Source organism: Gracilinanus agilis, chromosome 2, assembly GCF_016433145.1.
Source record: "Gracilinanus agilis isolate LMUSP501 chromosome 2, AgileGrace, whole genome shotgun sequence".
NCBI classification, from domain to species: Eukaryota; Metazoa; Chordata; class Mammalia; order Didelphimorphia; family Didelphidae; genus Gracilinanus; species Gracilinanus agilis.
The window spans coordinates 338,266,181-338,288,390 of NC_058131.1; the positions used below are offsets into that span (position 1 = coordinate 338,266,181).

Sequence of the window (22,210 nt, forward strand, 5' to 3'; positions counted from 1 at the left end):
GTGGAACGGGGACCCCCATGAGCTGCAGACTCTGTTCTTTCTATCTACTGAGGCCCTATGCCAAAGGCTGTGCAGAAAACGGAGGCCCGAGTCCTCGGTTGTCACGGGTTACCCAGCTATTCCCAGCTCCCTGACCCACTTTCCACACAGCTCTTGGGGAAGAGGACAGAGCCAGGGCCAGGCCTCGGCTCCCCCTGTGAAGCCTGGTTCTCTGCTGATTGGCTGAGTGAGACAATAAAGGGCTAGGCACCATATTTCTGTGCGCATGACTGTAATAGAGGAGGGAGAGGGGGAGAAGGTAAGGGGCTGAGATGATTTGCTGCAGCCCAGGTGGGGAGATAAAGAGATGCAGTCACCACCAAAAAAAAGAAACAAAGGAGATAATGAGGATGATGAAGTAAGTCATTAATTACCAGGCCCTCCATAAAAGGGCATTAGGGGTTCCATGGGAAACTTGGGCCAACTGGGGCTCAGAGATGCAGAGTTGATTAATGTGTACAGACTGTCTCTCATGCCTGGAATGCATCTCTGCCCCTTTGAGTCCTTATTTTATATCAAGTGCTACCTCCCCTTTAAAAGCCTTGCCTGGTCATCCCAATTGTACTCATTCCCTCCTCAAATGACTTTGTATTTACTAAGCTGTGTGCAATCTGTAGCCTTCTGATGAGATTTAAGTTCCTTGAGGGCAGGAACTGCTTATTTTTGTCTTTGTATATACTTAGTTCGTAGCACAGTGTTCTGAATCAATCCATCAGTATGAATTTTTAAAGTATTTATTTTATTTATTTTAAAGTATTTATAGCCAGGCACTATGCTAAACCATAGGGATACAAAAAGAGGCAAAAGACAGTTCCTGCCCTCAAGCAGCTTACGAGCTAATGAGACAGACAAAATGAAAAAATATATATACAAAGGAAAAAATTTACAGAATTAGTAGGAAATAATTAGCAGAGGGAAGATACAAGAATTAAAAAGGGTTAGGAAAACCTTCCTGTAGAAGGAGGGATTTTAATTGGACTTGAAGGAAATCAGAGAGATCAGTAGTTAGAGCAGAAGAGGGATAAACATTCTGGGCTTGGAAGACAGCCAGAGAAAATGTCCAGAGGTGAGAGATGGAGTATCTTAATTGTGGAAGAACATTTAGAAGGCCAACATCATTGGATCAAAGAATATACAACAAGGAATAAGGTATAAAAAAGACAGGAGGGGGTGGGGAACAAGGTAATGAATAGCTTTGAATGCCAAACAGAACATTTTTTATTTGCTCGTAGAAGTTATGGAAGCCACAAGAGTTTATTCGGTAGGGTGCTGACATTGACCTGCCAATGAATACAAAAGGTACTTAATATATCTTTGCTAAGTTGATTGATGAATTGATGAATAATGATTCATATATATATATATATATATATATATATATATTACTTTCTATTTAGTGTCCTAGGATTCAGAACTGGAAGGAACCTTATAGTTGGTGAATGTGATTGCTGAGCCATCATCAATAATATTTATCTTGTATGTGTGTTTTTAAGTTTATTGATACATTTTGCTTTCACATTATATTTACAGATTACCCTTGCTCTCTGAGAGATCACTTGTGGCAAAGTAAAACTAGTAATACAGTGGCCTCATCTGAAAATAAATGTGACATTCCACATCTGTAGCCACCTCCACCTATTTGTTTTTTAAAAGAACAGAAATCTATTTTTTTCTTCTCTCTCCTCTCACCTCATTGGAAAAAAGAAAAAAAAGAAAAAAATTCCTTGTAAGAAATATGCAAATCAAGCAAAACAAATTCCCTCAATGGCTATGTTCAAATATATGTATAATTTGCAAATGTGGCACTGACATTTCAATATGGTGGGGAATGGGAGAAGCATTGCTGGACTAGAGAAGGGTTAATGTACTGATTTAAAAAAAACAAAGCCAGAATATTGAGGCCTGAAAACCATTGGTTTCCAACCTGACTTCATTCCTGGCAAAGTTCTGTAATCGATTATTAAGGAAATGGGGTACGGAATATCTAGAAAAGGAAACTGATCACAGAGAAGCAGTATGGCTTTATTAAGAACAAATCAAGTGAATGCAATGAATTCAGAGAAACATGGAAAGATTTACATGAACAGAGTGGTAAAAACAGAGCAAAGAAAACAATATACACAATGATAACATCAATGTAAAATGGAAAGAACAACTATACACATACAAATCAACAGTGAATGTAGAAAAATGATAAAGATAAGTGTGACTCAAAAGAATAAATGTGAGAAGATTCTCCTACTTCGCCCTTTTGCAGAGGTGGAAGGTCTTCAAATATTGCACACTATACATATTTTAATACATTAGTTAATTATGCTGGTTTTTTCCTCCTCTTTTTCCTTTTTTTTTTTTTTGCCTTTAAAAAGTGCTATTTGCTATGTGGGATAGCTCTTGAGAAGGGAAAATGGCAGAAACTATGGTGATGTAAAAAAACAAAGGATGTCAATGAAACTTTTTTAAAAATAAGAATAATTATGTCAATCTGACTTCATTTCTTTATTCTTTTTCTTGGACAGGGTTATTAAACTGGTACAAAAGGAAACTGATGTAGGTACAGTTTACCTAGATTTTTGCAAATTATATGATAAAAGATCTTATACTAATGTGATGAAAAAGGAGAGGTGTAGGCTGACTTTTAATCAAATCAGACTAAAAAATAATTGGGAAATATTTAACAAAATAAGAATATAATAAAACATAAGTAATGTTTATTTTATGTTTATCTAAGACAATAAACCCTGCAGGGATTTATTTCTATTTGCTTTTGACAGCACTGGCCTGGATGATAATACAATTAGATGAATTCAGTACTGAGTGAAGAGTAAGGGTCAATGATTCAATGCTGACTTGGAAGGAGATCTCCAGTGGAATGCCACTGGGATCTGTTTGAGGCAGTGCTCAAACATTTTTGTCAGTGACTTGAATAGAAGCAAAAATGGCATGCTTATCCTATGCACATGTCAGAAGTCTGGGACATATAGCTAAAATACTACTAGATAATGGAGTCAAAATTCTAAGAAGATTCTCACAGTGTAAGAGGAAGAGTTGGCAAGCTATAACCTGACCTAAGGATCAAATCTAGCCTGCTGCATGTCTTTGTCAGGCCCATATGTTAAGAATTCCGACATTTTAAAATAAATATAATAGAAATAAAATAAAACAAAATAATGTATTTTAAAATGTTAAAATAAAATTCTTAGCTCATGGCCGCTACCAAAACAGAAAGAGACCTTTGGACTATTGTCTGCTGACCCCTGGTCTAGAGCATTTGGCTGAATCTACTAAGATGAAATTTAAGGAAGATAAATATAAAGTCTTACACTCTTAAAACTGTCTTCATAAGGACAGTATTAGGACAAGAGAGCTAAAAAAGGCCCTAAGTTTAGGAGGCTTGCAAACTCCATGCAAGTCAACAGAGTGTGTGTAGAATGGCCACTAAGAAAAGCCAATGCACCACTGGGTTTCATGATAAGAAGCATCAGGAATAAGGAGGTAGGAGGCAGCTGGGTGGCTCAGTGGATAGAATGCCAGGCCTAGAGAAAGGAGGTCCTGGGTTCAAATGTGGCCTCAGACACTTTCTAACTGTGTAACCCTGGGCAAGTCACTTAACCTCCACTGCCTAGCCCTTACCACTCTTCTGCCTTGGAACCAATACACAGTATTGATTCTAAGGTGGAAGGTAAGGGTTTAAAAAAAAAAAAAAGGAATAAGGACACAACAAGTCTCTTCTACTCTGCTCTGAAAGACGACCATGTATACTTCTGTGTAGGGAGGAGGTTGAAAAGATGGAAAGCATCCATAGGACAGCCACCAGGATAGTGAAGGGTCTTGAGTCCATGCACTATCAGGAGTTGGAGGTGTTTAGTCTAGAGAACACTCGAACCCATTTCAGTCCTTGAAGGGCCATTATGTGGAAGAGGATTAGACTTCTTCTCTCTGGGCCCAGAAAGCCAAACCAGAAGAAACAAGGGTAGGAATCACAAAGAAACAAAAGTCAGCTCGCTATCACCAGACATTCTGCTATCTAAGAGAAGAATGGGGGTTGCTCCACTCAGAGGTCTTTAAGCAGAGGCTGGATGTTTCCAGGAAGATTCCTTTGGTATAGAGGCTGGACTGGTTGGCCATTAAAGTCCCTTCCCAACTCTAGATTTCTGTCCTTTCATTTATGGCCCTGAGAAGTATCTCCGTTTTACAGACAAAAAGATCTGAAGCTCAGTGAGGTCCAGAGTGATCTAGTGATGGAGCTGAGAATCAAACCTTTGGCCCTAGAACCTAAGCCCAAGGACTTTGGGAGTTAATGGTACCTCTAGACTGATAGGGGTGGCTTAATTAGGTACAAGTTGTCTCTAGAGACTCCATCCTAAGCTGGGGCCCTCCCTCTAGAAATGGGTTCTGGGCCCTGACCTTTTACTCAGTCCCCTTTTAGATGGAGGATCCCAGAGTAGGGGTGGAAGGAATGGATACCTTTGGTGGTCTCACTTTCCCGAACCAGAAATGTGCCTCGGGGATTCTCCGAATTAAGCAGCAGCCGCTCAGACTCTCGACGGGTGATCTTGCCAAAGTACCATCTTAATTTGGGGGGGAGGGAGATGGGAGAGAAGGGAAAGAGAGACCACTGATTTTTATTGATTTTTAGAAATCAAGTTTAATTTAAAAAGAAAGAAAAAGAAAGAGCCTATTGTGTATCAGCCCTTTCTAGCCTCACTGAAAGGATGCTGGGAGATAGAGGTGGTGTGGCTAAAGATGGGGTACAACCCCATCTACCCCATTTTAAAGATGGAGAAATTGAGGTTCAAATGGCTTTACCAAGGTCCTTAGGGCAATATCCAGCAGAACGGGGATCCAAACGCATGCCCTCTGACTATATCTCATACTGCCTTCTGGGAAAGGCAGTCTTGCCTCCATGTAAAGCCGGTGGGTTCCTTTTCCTAAGGAGCTGGTAGAGATGGGCAGTGAATGGGTTACTAATAATTCCCATTTCTATAGTGATTTCTGCTTTACCAAAAGCTTCGAATGCCACAGCCCAGTGAGACAGTCAGTATTATCTCTTAGGAGGCCGCAGTGACTTGGGAAGCTTTCCCCACCAAGATGGGGGAACTGGGGAAGGGGCAGCAGGGCAGCTACTTACTCCTCAGCCTGGATGGAATCAGATGGGGCTACGTAGTTGCTGGGGATGTAGCCAGTCTGTCCAGTGGTGAGTGAGTGGGCCAGCCACCAGTCTCCCTCTCTGAAGTAAGGGAAGGAAAGGAGAAGAGCCATCAGTGAGGAGGTCCGGGGAGCTCATGGAGCAATGCTGAACTCTCGGGCCCCACAGTGTTGCCCTCCAGCCAACAGGAACCAGAACCAGAAGGGAGCTCCGAGAGCATTTACGTCAACCCTTTGCTCCCCATTTTACAGAGGAAAAAATAGCAGCCAAAAGAGAAAAGATACTTGCCTAAGGTCACACGGCTCTTGGGAAGCCCAAAAAGCAGCTGCTCCAAGGAGGAGCTGGGTCTGAGGCCATCCTGAAAGCCAGAGGGTGGCCAAAAGAACAGACTCAGTCTAGCCTGGGTCATCAAAGTCTAGTCTGGTCTAGCCTCAAACTTCAGGAGAAGCCTGAAAGGGGCAGAGCCTGGAAATCCCTCCAAATGGAAGGCACTAGAGGCTGGTGGGGTCCAGGAAAGAGAAGGCAGGATGGCACTATTAGAGAGGGAGGCACAGCAACTGCCAGGCTGCGGGAAGCTGGGGCCTGGGATGAGGGGCCACCAGCAAAGGCCCCCTCCTAGACCTCCGGTTTGCTGTTGTGTCCGCTCAGTCATGGATGGCTCTTGGCAGTCTCGTTTGGGCCTTTCTTGGCCACTAGACCCTGGATTGTGATTTACCATTTCCTTCTCCAGCTCACTTTTCACAGGAGCTGTAAGAGGGGAAAAGGTTTGAAGTTTGAGCTGAGGCCAACAGGGCTAAGGGACTTGCCCACGGACCGGGAGATTTGAACTCTTCTAGGAGTCTTCCTGACTCTGGGCCCGGCCCTCTACGGCGCCACCTAGCGGCCAGAGTCGAGTCGGCAGGGACCATGGCATTCAGGTCCTCACCCTACAGAGGAAGAAACTGAAGCGGGAAAGAGGAAGTGGCCTGCTCTGGGTCCCAGAGGCTGCCTGCCTGCCTGGGGCAGGACGTGGGGGCTCTGAGCGCCCGTGCCACGGCCAGCCACGAGGGCTGCCCCTGTGCCCGCGTCCCAAGCATGGGAGAGGAGAACCGGGAAGATGGGAAACAGAGGTCTGAGAGCTTCAGGAAGGCCCAAGGACACGATGACAGTATATAACAGCTTGCAAAATGCTCCCACTGGCGCCTCACCGACCTGGATACGTCGTTGCTATTATTATATACAGATAAGGAAACTGAAGCTTGCCATGGTCATGCTGCTCTGAAGTATCTGAGGCAGGATTTGAACCCAGGCCTTTCTGACTCCCTGCCCAGCATCGTATCCACTCTACCCCCATGCCCAGGGGAGGAAAGAGAGCCTAAAAACAAGAGGATGCCGTGATCTAGGCCTTCCACCCCCTGCTTTGTCCTATACCTACTCAAAGGCTGTGACTCATCACACAGGCCTGCCCCGCTCTGCCCAGAGCGAGGCTCACCCCTTGGGCACAGGCCTCTCCCCCATCAGAGACCAGCCGGCGCTGAAGCGGGTTCACTCTGCAGGTTGCTAGTTTACCCGGCAAATCCGGCCTCTGCCCTTTGCCCGGCGCTCTCCAGGGTGAGAGGAGGGTGATGCCGTGGCCTGGCTGTTGCCCCAGCCCCGGCCCTGGCCCTGGCCCTGGCCCAGCCCAGCCCCAGCCAGGAGCCCTGGAAGGCGGTTCCCCAGGATGGGGGTGAGAAGGGAGAGGAGAGAAATACCTTTGGAGCCATCTGAATGTGAACCAGGTCTGGCTGGAGCACAGGGAATCCCGATAGACAACAGGGGAGCAGGAGGAAGGAAAAAAGGAAGAACAGAAAAAGAAAAGAAGCAAATGATGATGATGGGATAGCAAAGGGGGGCAGAAGGAGAAACAGCCCAAAGCTTCATCGCCTGCCAGAGGCCAGCACACAGCACAAGCAACCAAAAGAAGCACAGGTAGCCCACAGACAGGGAAGGAGAGAATGGCAGAGGCCCAGGGCACGGATGCTCAAGCTTGCTCTAAAGGAGCTGGGAAACCAGCTGGAGGGAGGGTTGGAATCAGGGTCTAGATAAAGAAATAGTGACATCTGTGAGACCCTGGGCAAGTCACTTAACCCTGATCCTTACTGCCTTAGAAGCAATATACAGTATCGATTCTAAGACAGAAGGGAAGGGTTTTAAAAAAAGAAATAAGAAAGAAAAGAAAGAATATGGAGTCACTTCTCTCCCTCCTTCTCAAGGAAGTCCTCTCTGGGTCTGGGAGTTGGATTACATGGTTTCTGAGGTCTTTTCTAGTTTTGAGCCTCCCATGGCCCTCTCAGCCCTGGAATTCTACGCTCCCAGAGCCCTTTTAGTTCTACAATTTTCATGAAATTACTAGTACAGAGCTTTATAGTGTAAAAGGCATTTTCATATCTCTTTGGATCCTCACAACTCCCCTCCGGGCTCGGGAAAGCCAAAAGGGAAACTGAGGCCCAGAAAAGTAAAATGACTTGTCCAAGGCCAAACAAGATAGTGATACTGAAATTGAAATTCAGGTCTCCCAGGTCCTAATCCAGTGCTCCTATACCACAAATGTTGTGAACATCTCGTGTCCCAAGGGTATCTGAAGTAGGATTTTGCTCCAGTGATAGATATCTATACATAGCTATAGATATATTTGTGCACATACATATACGTGTGGGTGTATATATACACATGCATGTATATATACATGAACACATACAAATATGCAAATGCATGGGTGTATGCATGAGTTCTGTCACTAAATCCCTATGAAATAGAAATGGAGGCGATGTAACCATTCCCATTTTTATATGGAAAACATGAGGCCTAGAGATGAGAGGAGGAGAGAGATTCAAGTCAACAAGTATTTATTAAGCACCTTCTATGTACCTGGGCATGGGGCTAGATGCTGGGAACACAAAGACAACGACAAAACACTGCCTGACCTCAAGGAGTTTACGTCTTACTAGGAATAAACAAACACATATGCAGATGGTAGAGCTTAGAACACGAAGGATGGATGCTCTCGCCAGCCCAGCGGTCTCAAACCCAGGCAAGCTGAGCCATGGAAAGAGCACAAATGCTAGGAAGCAGATCTGTCCCGCTCGGCCCCTCCCAAACGGAGTGATGGTCAAGAGTCTGGTCTGAGCCAGTCTCTGGCGCTGGGCCTCCAGCTTGGAATTTAAGGCCTACCCTTGGTTGGCCCCCAATGAGTCAGCCCCTAAGCATTTTTAGAATACCAAGGCTGGGGGTGGGGATGGAGGGAGGGAACGAGTGTATCAGGCTGATGGGGGACGGGGTGGAGGTCACAAAGGAGAAGCATACCTACATTCAGACTCACCAATCCAGTATGATTTAGGAGTTGTCTTACCAGGCCTGGGCAAGGAAATATATCCAGGTGTGAGGTTTTTGTGCTCACTGAGCCCAGGCCTGGGAAATTCTAATAGAGGAAGTTGGCTTTGCCCAAGGCCAGGCCTTCATGTGTCTGAAGTACTGCTACAGAATACTGAGACATTTTTCAACATATACACACACACCAAAGGGGTGTTGTCTTCTTCCACGCTGCCCCCTCAGAAGGCTGAACACTTATTTCAATAAGTTAATTATTGCTCCAAATCGGTTTCTTCTTTGGGAATGGTGTTTGGAGCCAGGTGGAGAACTGAAGAGTGCAGAACTTGGAATGAGAGGGTTTGAACTTTGGTTCAAATCCCACTCAGCTGTGTAAGCTTCGGCAAATCCTTCAGCCTCATTGAGTCTCTGTTTTCTCATCCATACAATAAGGGGTTGGACTAGATGATAACGAAGGTTTCTTCTAGTATGATAATCTTATAATCAAGCACACGAAACAAGTCTCTATTTTAAAGCCCTATTTTTGGGGGGCAATAAATGGCATTATCTGAGGAAAGAAGCCAACTCATTCATCAGACTTAGCTGTTTACATATATAAAATCTACCTTCAGAAGGTAAAGGCCCACTACCATAGAAGTAGATGGGTAGAAAGATCCCTAGACTGGCAGTCAAAAGGCCAGTTTCTAACTTGGTTCTGCTACTAATTTACTGGGTTGTCTTGGCATCGAGGGGAGTAATGTAAAAATAAAGAAGCTAGAGAATCAATAATCCACCAGATGACCTATTCTATTCCAAAAAATGTAGTAAAAACAGTTCCCAAACAGTAGTTCAAACAAGTTTTAATCTAGAAGTTCTATCTTTTTTGTGTGTGTGTGCCATAGCCCTCCTCTAAGCAATCTGGTAAAGCCTATGGTCTATTTCTTGGAATAATATTTATTAAATAATTAAAGGAAATGCTAACTTTTATTTAAAGGTTGGTGGAAATAAAGGTGTCATTTTTTTTTTCTTCAAGGACTCCAGGTGAAGAACCCATTATCTAATCCATAACTATTTTACTAGAACAAATGGAGTCCAATAGGGCTTCTATTCTGTAGCAAATTTATTTGATTCTGAGATTTCTGGGCTAAAAGGTCCGGAGCCCTAAGTTGGTGGCTGATTTCCAATCAAAGGAATACCAACTATTCCTCTTTAGGCTTCACTTGTTCTATCCAAAGTGGTAGCATCCTAGAGGAGTATTCTTAGGATTCCTAGAGGCTGCCCAGAGGAAAAAACTAATGACACAAGGGGTACTCTTCAACTGATCCAGAGCCAACCCCAAAGCCTGTTATTTGCACTAGATGTAGGATCTTGCAGACTGAAACATCTATTTTAATTCATCAAGTCTGGCAGATTTAATGCCCATGGTCAACCTATGTTCACCATTCCCATTTCATAGTATACTATTACTGATGTTGAAGTCACAGGGCCTTTCCAGTCCGGTTAGCACTGGTCTAACTCAGGCTGTACCCCTAACCCTGACCAGTAATTTCATCCACATAGCTAACTGGTCACAAAGTAGTAGTGGGTAAGAGTATGGCTAGCTCTCTATCAATCCTTTTCTCTTACTATGAGGCCAAATCAAGAAGATCTTCCTCATGGTGGGTCAGAAGCAATACCTCCAGTTATATAAAGTCCAAACCATTAATAGACGAATCATTTTACCCTATAAAGCCAACAATCAGATGGTATGACTCATGCTTGCCAACAAATAATTAGAATTGGACATCGGGGCTGATGAGTCTAACAAGTAACTTGGAGGGGGAAGGGAGGTGGTTCTGACTCATTTGCTTGGTACAAACCCAACCCAAACAGCTGTCAGGCCAGCAATGAATATGTGCCGAGCCTGGGTCTTACAGGACTTCCATAAGGGGCTCACAAGAATGGGGAAACCCCAAAAGAGCTTATTCCTGGCCTTGTGATTCAAAGACTAAAACTGAGAGAAATTGTGTCTGCTAGTGAAACAGGAAGAAGAAAGCTATGCAAATAGTCCCCAGCTCCAGCTGTCAGATACTGTGGCTATGGGAACAAGGAACAGAAGGGAGAATTTGTCAGTGAAGGGAATTAAGGTCTAGAGTGCAGGGGTTAGAGGATCCCAGAACATTGAGACACAAATGCTTAAAGCAAAGCAAGGCCCAACCAGGTATCACAAGGCAATAAAGACATACTTTTCAGTCTCAAGCACAATGGAGAGTCCCAACTCCTGGGGATTTGGCCTTGACTCAGTCAGAACCTGGATAGATAACCCCAAAGGGAATCAGGAAGAAAGCCCAGAGGACTAACATTCCGGAGGATCCCCCCTCCCCGCCTGCCCCATCTCTACCACAAACTGTAGCCTGATCTTGAGTCTTGGCAGGCCAGGGCAAAACGATTTCAAGACTTAGCCTCTTCTTGGCTAGAGCCCTGAGCTAAGGTGGTAAGACAGGAATGATGCCCTGGGGCATCAAAATTAAGAAGGAGCAAAAAGTTAACATATGCATTCCTTCTTCAGGGTAAAAACCACCTTAATTACTAATTCCTCCTACCCAATTTAATTTGTCTTAATTACTTTTCATATATTATTTTTATATCATGAATTACAAAGTTGATGTGAGGGTGTGTCTTATGTTATTAGCCTTGAACACTCAAATGACTAATACTAGCTCTAATATTTGCCCAGAGAAGGGCTCAGGGCCTGAATGAATGAACTTTTTGAGAAAGTATTCTGTAGAGGACAATTCTTACCTAAAGTAATTAATGCAAATTCCATTAATGTTAGCCTTTCAGGCACTGGGACTTCTGGGAGGGGGAAATACTTGGGGGCTGGGAAAGCTTCCTAGTACCACCCAGGTTATGGCCAATTAATTCTATGTGCATGTTGAGCTGGTAACCTATAAATCTAATATCCTGTTCTGTCTCAGTCTTCTTGATGGTTACCTGTATCTTTTATTCCTCCAACAGTTCCATTCTCCTTGTCACTGAAGAAAGGAGGATTTGGATTTTATAATAGAGGTTCCTGTGTCTCACCTGCATAACCAACTGTACTGTCTACTAAGTCAGGGCTAAGTGTGTCCTGGAGACTTGGGATCTGTAAGACTGAAGGCCCAGCTCAACATCTGGGTCATGGAGCATTCCCATCTAGAGATTCAGGGCCTTTCAACCAATGGGAAGCTGGTTCCCCAGGACTTCATTGTATTTTCCTTGTATTCAATCACTTCCTTTTCCAAATGCAATCTGGGACTGCAAAACTTTTGGTGATAGCTGTAAGAAAGGCAGAGAAGGGATGAAGGGGATGAAAAAGAGGCAGGAATTGAGAGATGAGGAAAGAATAGAGGCAGCTTTTGAAACTTTGGCTAACTGTGCTATAACCAAAGTTGGGAATCACAGAAAGCAAGAGTGGGAAAAGCGGCAAGCTCGCCACCATCCTGTGATTTCCAAGAAGCCTGTCTGCTGTGATCAGCTCCAGCTTCTGTGAGGATGGATTCTTGGTGTAAAGAATGGCCCTGGGTTTGAGGTCACACATAAGGAGGCAAAGACAAGGGAATGTTAGAGGGGTAAGGGTGGATAGTGGCTAAACTGTAGTTCCTTTGGAAAAAACCATAAGGATTACTACTAATGGAGGATAGGGCCAGGAGGAATTGAATCAAAGAACCTCAGAAGGTTTCTCATCCAACCTATACCTAAGCCAAAATCATCCCAAGAACATTCCCAACTACCAGTCTTCTAGTTTCTGCCCAAAGACCTCCCTCTAGTTAGGAGGACTTCACTACTTCTCAAAGTAGGTCATTATACTTTGGGGTGCTTATGATGGTTCAGAATATTTTCCTTCTAATGAAGAAAATCCACCTCCCTGAATCTTCCTCATGTTACTAGCCCAAGCAGAACAAGTGGATTCAACCCTCTTCCATGAGGGCCTTTCAAATCCTAGAAAACAGCTGTCCCAGAGTCAGTCTGCTCTTCTCTAGGATAAGTATCTCTGATTCCTTCAACTGATCCTCATACATGCATACTTCCCAGTCTCTTTGTTATCCCATGTCCCAGCCTTAGTCCATACCCCAGCAAGTCAATGTCATTCCTAGAGAGAACCCATCACAGAACTCCAGGGAATGCCCCTGGGCCTACCTTGGTCAGAGCCTATCACTTTCCTTATTCTGGTGTGTGGGTATGTGTTTTTTAATACATATTTACTTTTTTTTTAAATGCAGCCTCAGCATCTTGGCCACACTGTTGCTAGCTGCAATCCCCCAAAACCCAATCTCCTTAGATTACCAATGAAGGTCCTCCAAAACCTCCCCTCCCAAACTACCTCCCTAGCCTTATTGACCCCAACTTATCTATAAAACCTTCTATCCAGTCAGGTCCATGTCCTCAATGCCCTTTGAATGTTTTCTCACCTTTATGTCCTCAGTGCTGTTTCCCTAGGTTTCAAATAGCTCCCCATACCTCCACAAAACTGTAGAATCCTGACCACCTTTTAAATTCCTGAAGAAATCCTACCTCCTGCAGAGAAGCTTCCCCTGACCTCCCTTGCCTAGCACGATGTCTCCCTCTTCCAAATTGGCTCTGCCATTCACTCAGGAATTAGCATAGGCTGCCTGTTGTAATTAGTTAATTTTTCTAGTATGGGTATGAGCCCCTTGTCCTCAGGTAAATTATAAGCCCCTTATTCATCTTGGGATCTACAGAGCCTTGCATATAGTAGGTGCTAAATAAATGTTCAATAAGGAATGAATGGATGGCTACATGGATGGATGGATGATGGATGATGGATGGGTGGATGTCACTAGATTTCCATCACAGCTAGGCCCTGGGTAGCACCTGGGGGCTGAACCAAAAGGTGGAATGAAGCTCATAGACCAAGCCACTGGCAGGATCTAGAATGTACAGATTAAAAAACTAGGATAGGTTTATTCAGGAAATGTGGCAGACATTGCCCCATTGGTACTCCCTCACCCAGGGCTGGCTGACACATATAGAGAATGCATGCAAACAGCTTGAATCACAGAGGAAGAGAGGAGGAAAAGAGAAAAAGGAAGAAAAAGGATGAGAAGATAAAAAGGCAGCTGGGCAAGCCCAAGCAAAACAAATAGGAGAGGCTATTGCCCTGGGTAAAGGGATGCCAGACCTGGATGAAGCAAGGAATAAGCACATGCAAACACAAGAGCAGTTAGACTCCAGCAGGGTCCGCTCCCAAAGTAGCAAATGCCATAGCAGAAGCACCAATTGCCTCCCCCACAGGCCAGCTGGCCACCCACAACAGAGACGAGAAAAGAGCAAGGTACACACCTGACATCCACTTTTCTCCTAAGCGCAAGCATGTAGCAAAGGAGAGGAGAGAGAGAGACAGAAAGGGCTTGAGATCAGCACTGTGGAGGGTTAGAAGCTGTTGGGAAGCAAAGTGGGTCACTTAGAGCAGACGAAGGCTCCCAGGAAACAAGGTCCCTCGAGTCTGCCCGTCTAAGGATTCTAAGTTCTGCTCCCTTCTGCCTCCCGTCCCAGGTCTCTTTCATCAGGGCCAGGGCCTGGACTTCCTTGTGGGCCCTTTGGCACCAAGCCCTCCCCACTCTGGGCTGAGACATTTGGGACCCCCATCCTCAGTAAGTGGAAAAGTTTATAGTCAGGGCACAAAGTGGGTTCTGCATTGCCAACAGATGCTGCTCAGCTTCAGAGACTCTTGTCATTGAATGCCAGAGGCTTCCTCTTGGCCCGAACCAGCTCCTAGCAGGGAGTAAATTTAGCCAGAGCAAGCACAGCTCCAAAGCTCCTTTTTTGGGTCGGGAGGCAGTTGGGAAGTAGAAAAGAATTGTGTGAAAAATGGTCAGAGGGGAACCTTCCACTGCCCCAGGGTCCCTTCATTTCTTCCATGGCCCTCTATGGTTCCTAGATCTACTCCCTATCTGGCTACAGCCTCAGTTCTGCCTGACCTTTTTGCCAGAAGCTGTAGCTGCTCCTTTTAGACCAAGGCAGAGACGATGCTAGATTGCTGACACCCACACTTCCCATCCAACCCTCCATTCTCTGGGATCCTTTATCAGCTACATCTCCTGGTTAGGGCATATGGGAGCCAAGTCCAGAGCATCTCAGGGCTACAACCAACCCCTAAGCCTTCCTTTACAATTCATGCACAAGCCACAACCAAAGTTTCTGATGCCCTGAAATCCCAGCCTAGACAAAAAAGTCATCCCCATGTAATAATCAGGTATAGGGCCCCAGAAGAAAAGGAAACAACAGCTAAGCTTGTCTGCATTGGGGGTTACTGATATCTGAGATGCCAGGAGAACCCTGGACACCCCCCCCACCTCCCAAAGGGGACTCAGAAGAGTTGAGGGGAGCAAGAGAAGGAGACACTCACGTGTTGTTGACTATCTGCAGGCGTTCTCCCTTCTTGAAGGACAGATCTGTCTCAGTGCGGGATTCATAGTCATATAGGGCCACGAAAGTGGTCACCCCACCTGCAGCAGAGACAAGAGAGCATGTCAGGGGCTGCAGGCCAAGTGGATGCAGTCACTCCATGTCAGTCTGGGGTCCTCAGGGACTGTCTCTTCAGGAAGCACCAGCTAAGAACCACTTCCTGGTCCAGGTGAAACTAAAGCTAGGCCTCAGGCTCCAAAGTGAAGCAGTTCTAGCCTCAATATGGCACAGAAGGAGAATGTTCAAAAGAGACTGAGACAACCTTTCAAAGACTAAACAAAAGGAATAAGGACAAGGACAGAAATTCTTTTGAGAAGAGTTTCCATTTCCACACAACCTTAGAGTATGCAAAGTGCTTCCCTCAAAATGCCTCCGAGAAGCAAATAGTACAAATGCTATTTTATGTTTTTCAGAAGAAGAAACTGAGGCATCCCTAAAAATGGCACAAATGGAGACTACAAAGTGATAGAAATCAGTCAGAACAATATATGTATATGGAAAAAATGCTAACAGCAACTAATCTTTAAAAAAAGAAGGAATAAAAAGGGGACATAAAGAAAGAGGAAATGATGGCTTATCATTTCGCTAACTTTATTTATTTGTTTGTTTGTTTTGGTTCAGGCCGCTGGTTTCATTGGCAAAGAAAGTTTAGACAGTGAGAGAACTCCTTTTACCAGTTCGGATCAACACTTGCTCTACAACCGAGTCTTAGAAAGGGACAGAAAAGCCCTGGGGGCTTTGTTGTTGTGGCTCTAGTGGTGGTGCTAGTGGTGATGGTTCAGGCATGTTCAGTCAAGTCCTACTCTTCATAACCCCATTTGGGGTTCTCCTGGCAAAGATACTGGAGAGGTTTTCCATTTCCTTTTCCAGTTCATTTTATAGATGAGGAAACTGAATCAAATAGGGTTAAGTAACTTGTCCAGGGTCACACAGCTAGAAAGCATCTGACTCTTTCTGACTCCTTTTGAGGATTTTCTTAGCAAAAATACTGGAGTGATTTGCCATTTCCTTTTCCAGCTCATTTGACAGATAAGGAAACTGAGGCAAATAGAGTTAAGTGCCTTGCCCAGGGTCATGTTGCTAGGAAATATCTCAGGCTAGATTTGAACTCAAAAAGAGGAATCTTCCTAACCCTATCTATCCATGGTGCTACTTGGGACTGGTGTCTAGGGTCACATAGCCAGTAGTTTTCAGAGACATGATTTGAACTCAGGTGTTCCTAACTCTAAGGCCAGTTTTCTCTACAATGCTCCAGAGTTCCTTTCTAAAAATTATTTAAAACCATTTCTTCCCTTCATTCTAAATTTTTTAAAAGAACAACAAGAACAAATAAGCTGAACCTTAAGAGAAATAAACTGACTTGCCCAGGTTCTCATGGCTACTAAATAAGCATTAGAGCCTGGACTCAAACCCCAATGTCTGGCTTCAACATCCATCTTTCCACTACACCACGTGGATCCTCCAGTAATTTTAAAAGCAGTATGGAGTATTGCAATGTGCTCTGCACTTGGAGACAGGAGACCTGGGTTTAAATTCCAGCTCTCTTATGTATAAGCTCCCTCAGTCATGATTTTGTCTAAAACTAGCCTCAGGATGAAGTAGTGGCAGGAAGGCCAAGAGCTAGTGTGGCTGTGGGAATCTGGGAGCTGTCATCCCTTCCTCCTTCTCTGCTCTCACTGCAATGCTGCAGCCCCAATGGGGCAGGGTATCAAAAAAGGACTAAAAACTTTCCAAAAGGTCTGAGAGGCGGGAAGGGTCACAGACCTATAAATTGTAGCTCCTTCCCTTGATCCTAACACTGACCCTAGGCAAAATCATAAATAAGACAGCAAAGGTACCCTAATAAGAAACTTTCTCACCTTGCTGCCTTCTATCTTTCCCTCCCCATTCCCCAGGACATATTCCCTATCCCACTCCCTAATGCCTCTCCCTCAACTATCCCCCCTTTCAGGGAAAGCTGCATTTAAATAGGAGAGTCAAGGAAGAAATATTCTAAATCCAAAAAAAGAAATTTCTAATGGCAGAATTTTAGGCACTATTATAGTAATGGAGACATTTGAGGACAAAAGACTCTTCCCAGTTCCTCTCACTCAATCACAGGATTTAGAACATAGCCAGATGGCACAGTGGATAGAGCACTAGACTTTGAGTCAAAAAGACCTTAGTACAAATCTGGCCTCAGATACTTCCCAGTCCTGTGATCCTGTATAAGTTGCTTTACTTCTTTTTGCCTCAGTTCCCTCATCTGCAATCTGGAGATAATAATAATAAAGCCATGAGAGTGAAATTAGATATTTATGAAGCACTTAAAGTGATATATGAGTGCTAATTATTATTATCATTGTTAGGTATAGTGCTATAAGGGACCCTAGAGATCACCAAGGCCCTCCTCTTCATGTAGGAAAAATTGGTGCCCTAAGAAGTCATATGACTTGTTCAGGGTCATGCAGAAGCGGGACCAAGTCTCCATTCAAGATCCTCTGGCTTGAAATCTCTCAAATCATCCTGCTTTTATATATAAACTATTTCCTCTCAGCTTAGACAAGGCTCTTCTTGGCCCCTTTTCTGGAACTGAGTAGGTGAGAGAAACTCCCAGGTGAAACAGTGAGTCCATGACCAAATTTGGGGCAAGTAAACTCCAGTGTCCCAAATCCCAAGGGCAACCAGGACCAAAATCCCCCAAATCCAAGGCTCTCTTCTCACCTGCCAGAGGCCCTGAGCGCTGTGGGGAGGTGACTGTGTCTGATGTGTTGAAGCCCCCAAAGAGCTTTGGCTCAGGTGCTGTGGTCCCAAAGGGTGGGTTGGGAGTACGGTGGGGATCAGGTACAGATGCCTTGATGGGGGTCTGAGAGAGAGGGAAACCACTGTGGAGGACATTCTCGGTGGGTTCCAGGCTTCGACGTCTCTGACTGAGGTCTTTGGGTTTGCTTTTGCTACTCCCCATGGTCCAAACTGCAGAAGAGAGGAAGAGGCCAATAAATGATTGAATGAATGAATATGTATTCTCTTAGCATTCATTACAAATTAAATAGACAATTTCAGAGCTACAAGAGCCTCTGGAACTGACAACATAGTCAGAGCTGGGAAAGACTTCAGAACCTAGAATATGTCAGAGATGGAAAAAACCATGGAAGACAGAATTCCAAAGCTAGAAGTGTCCTTAGGACATAGAATTTGAAAGCCAGGAGGGACTTTAGAGATCATCTGATCCAACTCCTTTGCTTTAAAGAAAACAGGTTCAAAGTGGACAAAGGTCTTGTCCATGGTCAAATAGTCAGTAGTTTTAAGTTATAATTTGAACCCAGATCCCCTGACTCCTAGTTCTTCCCACTCTATTAAACAACAGCTTAGAGCCAGGAACTTACACCTGCCTCTAAATTCTCAAGCTTGCCCCCTCTCCTAGGGAGAAGCTTATTGTTTGATGCCCTAAATTATACTTTCTATGAGTCAAGGATCTCTATATGCAAATGCCAACACCATCAGATGCCCATGTCCCAGCATGCCACAGCAGAGACAATTTGAAGTTAATTGAAGATCTCTATTTATGACTTATAAAAGGAAAAATATAATTTCAGAAATTATACCCTGGGGGGAAAAAGGGGAAAGTTTACTAAAGATAGAGAGGGAAGGTCTACTCAACTAGCTAAACAAAAAAACAACAAAAAATCCCTGTTAATAAAATGGGCATCCATCAACTGGGAAAAAGTGAAACACATTATATTAATGTAATGGAATATTACTGTGCTGTAAGAAACCATGAAAATCAAGAATTAGAGAAACACGGGATGAACTATGTGAAGTGATACAGTGAAGAAAGCAGAACCAAGAGTACAGTTTAGATAATGCCTACAACAATGTAAATTAGAACACTAAAAAGAAGCCAAATTCTGATGAATAATTATAATGAGAAATTGTGGTTCTAGAGCTAAAGAAGTATACCTATACCCTCTTCTCTGTAAAAAGGCAGGGGCTATGATACGATTGCTGTGTTTGCTGGCTTACCTTATGCTTTTCTGTTTCAATTTTAAGAAAGGAGTTCAGTAGGGAAGGAAAAATGGTAAATGAAGATGACTATTGTCTAAAAAACAAAAACCAACAATTTAAACAAATTTTTTAAAAAATGATCTCTTCACCACAGACTAGGTCACTTCCTTTCAAGCTTACTAGATTAATTAAAAAAAACCATGGGCCAAGTTTTTAACCCTGCCAAAATTCTGCAGGCTCACATGGCAGCTCACATAGCCTTGTCCTCAAACATAATTCTTTACTCCACTCTGGCTTTACCCCAAAATTTCCCAATCTCTCTCACCCAGGGGTTTGGGTTTAGTTCCAGCTAGGTGTTCTGGATGGAGTCCATTTGTTCCACAGCCTCCTGGACATTTAGCCAATCAAGAAGCCACCTATCCTTAGGTTACATGATGCCATGCTTTTTAGGGATGAAGGGGGCAGTAGTTGTTACTACAAATATTTATGAAGTACCTCCAGTGTGTCCAGAACTGTGTTAAGTGCTGGGAGAAACAGAGTTTTTAGATTAGCCACAGCCCAGCCCTGAAGCAGCTTTTATTCTAATAAGAGGATAAAACACAAACACAAATAACTAGGATACAAACACTACCTGATACCGGGCATTAAAGAATTATAAAACAAGAAAGAGCCATGTGAGCTCTGAGGGAGAACATTGGAGGGCCGGTGGTGGTGGTGGGGGGTGGGGCGGGGGGGTGGGAATTCATAAAATTAGTATTTGAAATGAACTTTTTTTTTTAATCCTTACCTTCTGCCTTAGAATCTATATTAAGTGTTGATTCTAAGGCAGAAGAGCAGTTAGGGCTAGGCAGTTGGGTTAAGTAACTTGCCAAGGGTCACAGAGCTAGGAAGCATCTTAGTCAAATTTGAACCCAGTTCCTTTTGGCAAAATGGGCTTTTGAAGATAAGAAATAATTCAGCAGGCAGAGAAGGAAGGACCTAGCAGGCATTGGAAAGAGATGGCTGGTGGCTGAGAAAGCATCCAGTTTGGTTACAAAATAAGGTACCTGAGGAGACTAATATAAGATAAAGCAGGAAAGTGTGGCGGTGCCAAATTGTGGAGGGCCTTGAGAATCCCAGATAAAGAACTTTGAACCTTAGAAAACCATTGCTGATTCTCCCATCACATTCACAGTGTATTGGAAGAAATGATGGACTTGGGAGTCAGGAATGTTATTGTCCCACCTGTGATGCTTCCCTTCTGTGTGGCCCTGGGCAATTCACTGTACCTTTCAGGGCCCCAAACAACTCTCTAAGCCCATAAATTTCAGGTGAGTTGCTGACCTGCAATGGTGACGGGAGTTTTTATACCAGGACTACACAGATGCAATCATAGGTCTGAATCCAAAAATAAAGTTTAAAAAACCCCAAATGACAATTGTTATTCTTCCCTTATCAGTCCTGGCCCCTCTCTCTCAACTAAAAGAAGGAATGTTTTTAACTACTCAGTAACACGGTTTTTCTCTCCCTTCAAGGCTGTGGGGCACCAGGCTCCCTTTTGGCTTTGTTCTCGCCCATCCAGTACTACTGATATCCTGCTTTCTGTGTCCCTCTGAAGCCTTCCCTTTCCTTTACTCTCCAGTTATTTTTGTCTCTCTGGGCTCTGACCAGCAGCTTACCTTGCTTTGAGAACCAGTACCCAGCTGATCTAAAACAACTTCAGCCTCTATTTCAGAAGTGGCAAGGCCCAATAAAAGGAAGACTAGATGCGGATGGAGTTAGAGAACCTGGCTTGAGACCCACTTTTATTATTCACAGCATATGTGACCTTGAGCAAATCATTTTCTGTCTCTGGGCCTTAGTTTCACCTATCTAGAAAATTAAGTTTAATCTTAAAATTCTCTTCCAGTAATTTTTTGCCATTAAAAATATCCTTTTAAATTAACAATCATTTAAAATGTTTTCTTCTTCTTCTCTCCATCCCCCCATTTAAAAAAAAAAAAAGAAAACCTCATAACAAATAAGCAGAGTCAAGCAAAAAAAAAAAAAAATCTCCCACTGGTCATTACCAGAAATGCCTGTCCCATTCTGAATCTTGAGTCCACCACTTTTGTCAGAGGTAGGGAACAGTTTCATCATCTGATATCTAGGGTCACAGTTGGTTACTTGCAGGGGTGTCAAATTCAAATCAAAGGGCAGCTAGGTGGCTCAGTGGATAGAGGGAGCCAGGTCTAGAAACAGGAGATCCTGGGTTCAAATCTGACTTCAGACATTTGCTAGGTGGGTGACATGGGGCTAGTCACTTAACCCCAACTGCCTTTATTGCTCTTCTGCCTTGGAACTGATTCTTAGCACTGACTCTAAATTCAGAAGGTAAGGGTTTGGTTTTTTTTTTTTAATTATCAAAAAGAAATGGGAACCACTAAATCACACAAAAATCCCTGTGGGCCATCTTTTTTTTTTTTTTTTAAACCCTTACCTTTCGTCTTAGAGTCAATATTGTGAATTGGCTCCAAGGCAGAAAAGTGGTAAGGGTAGGCAATGGGGGTCAAGTGACTTGCCCAGGGTCACACAGCTGGGAAGTGTCTGAGGCCAGATTTGAACCTAGGACCTCCCATCTCTAGGCCTGACTCTCAATCCACTGAGCTACCCAGCTGCCCCCTGTGGGACATCTTTTGACATGAAAAACATATTAATATGTTTTATTGTTGTTTTCATTTATTTTGTTATCTGTTTCCCAATTACACTTTGATCTGGTTTCCAGGAATGTCTGTTGTTCTTGGGAGTGTTATGCGACATCTTCTTCTGCATGCCTGATACTGCCGAGTTATAGTATTGATCAAAGTTCAGAGTTGTTTGCCTTTTTAGTTGTTGTCATTACCAAATAAATTGTTCTCCTGGTTCTACTTTGCTCTATATCTGTTTTCTTCTCAATTCTATGAACCTGGCTCAGCAATGTGAACCTACCCTGGTATGGCATTTACAGACAACTCACCCAGATAGATGGGGCCACAGGACAATGGTCTTGTATCCTCAGCCCTGCCTAGTTATATAATAATAATAATTTATAATAGTTTAATGTATTTGGTTCTTTAAGATTTTTACATCCTACCTGGCAACATTATGGGGTGGGGGGTAATGGTAAATATGACTAGCTCCACTTTATAAAGAAACAAAGGCCTAGAGAGAGAAAGCGAGTGGCCTAAAGTCACAATTTGCCTAAGCTAGTGGCCAGGGTGCAGACTATGACACTGTCCCTCCTTTACCCAAGGTTCACTCCTATGTACTGCC

At 43.8% G+C, this 22,210-nt stretch overlaps 1 protein-coding gene across 2 annotated transcripts in view; it reads right to left on the reverse strand.

The window, feature by feature from the left end:
• SRC (SRC proto-oncogene, non-receptor tyrosine kinase) overlaps positions 1 to 17,900 on the reverse strand; it is a 31,314-nt gene extending 13,414 nt beyond the window's left edge. The window contains exons 1-5 of one of the 2 annotated variants that reach the window (XM_044664309.1): positions 17,660 to 17,900; positions 14,898 to 14,997; positions 13,832 to 13,849; positions 5,168 to 5,266; positions 4,504 to 4,607 (exon numbers count right to left, since the gene is read on the reverse strand). In XM_044664309.1, the coding sequence (XP_044520244.1) occupies positions 4,504 to 4,607; positions 5,168 to 5,266; positions 13,832 to 13,849; positions 14,898 to 14,997; positions 17,660 to 17,900 (562 nt within the window). The remainder of the gene's footprint in view (positions 1 to 4,503; positions 4,608 to 5,167; positions 5,267 to 13,831; positions 13,850 to 14,897; positions 14,998 to 17,659) is intronic. The other variant, XM_044664308.1, reaches the window with a different exon arrangement.
• Positions 17,901 to 22,210: the final 4,310 nt, after the last annotated feature.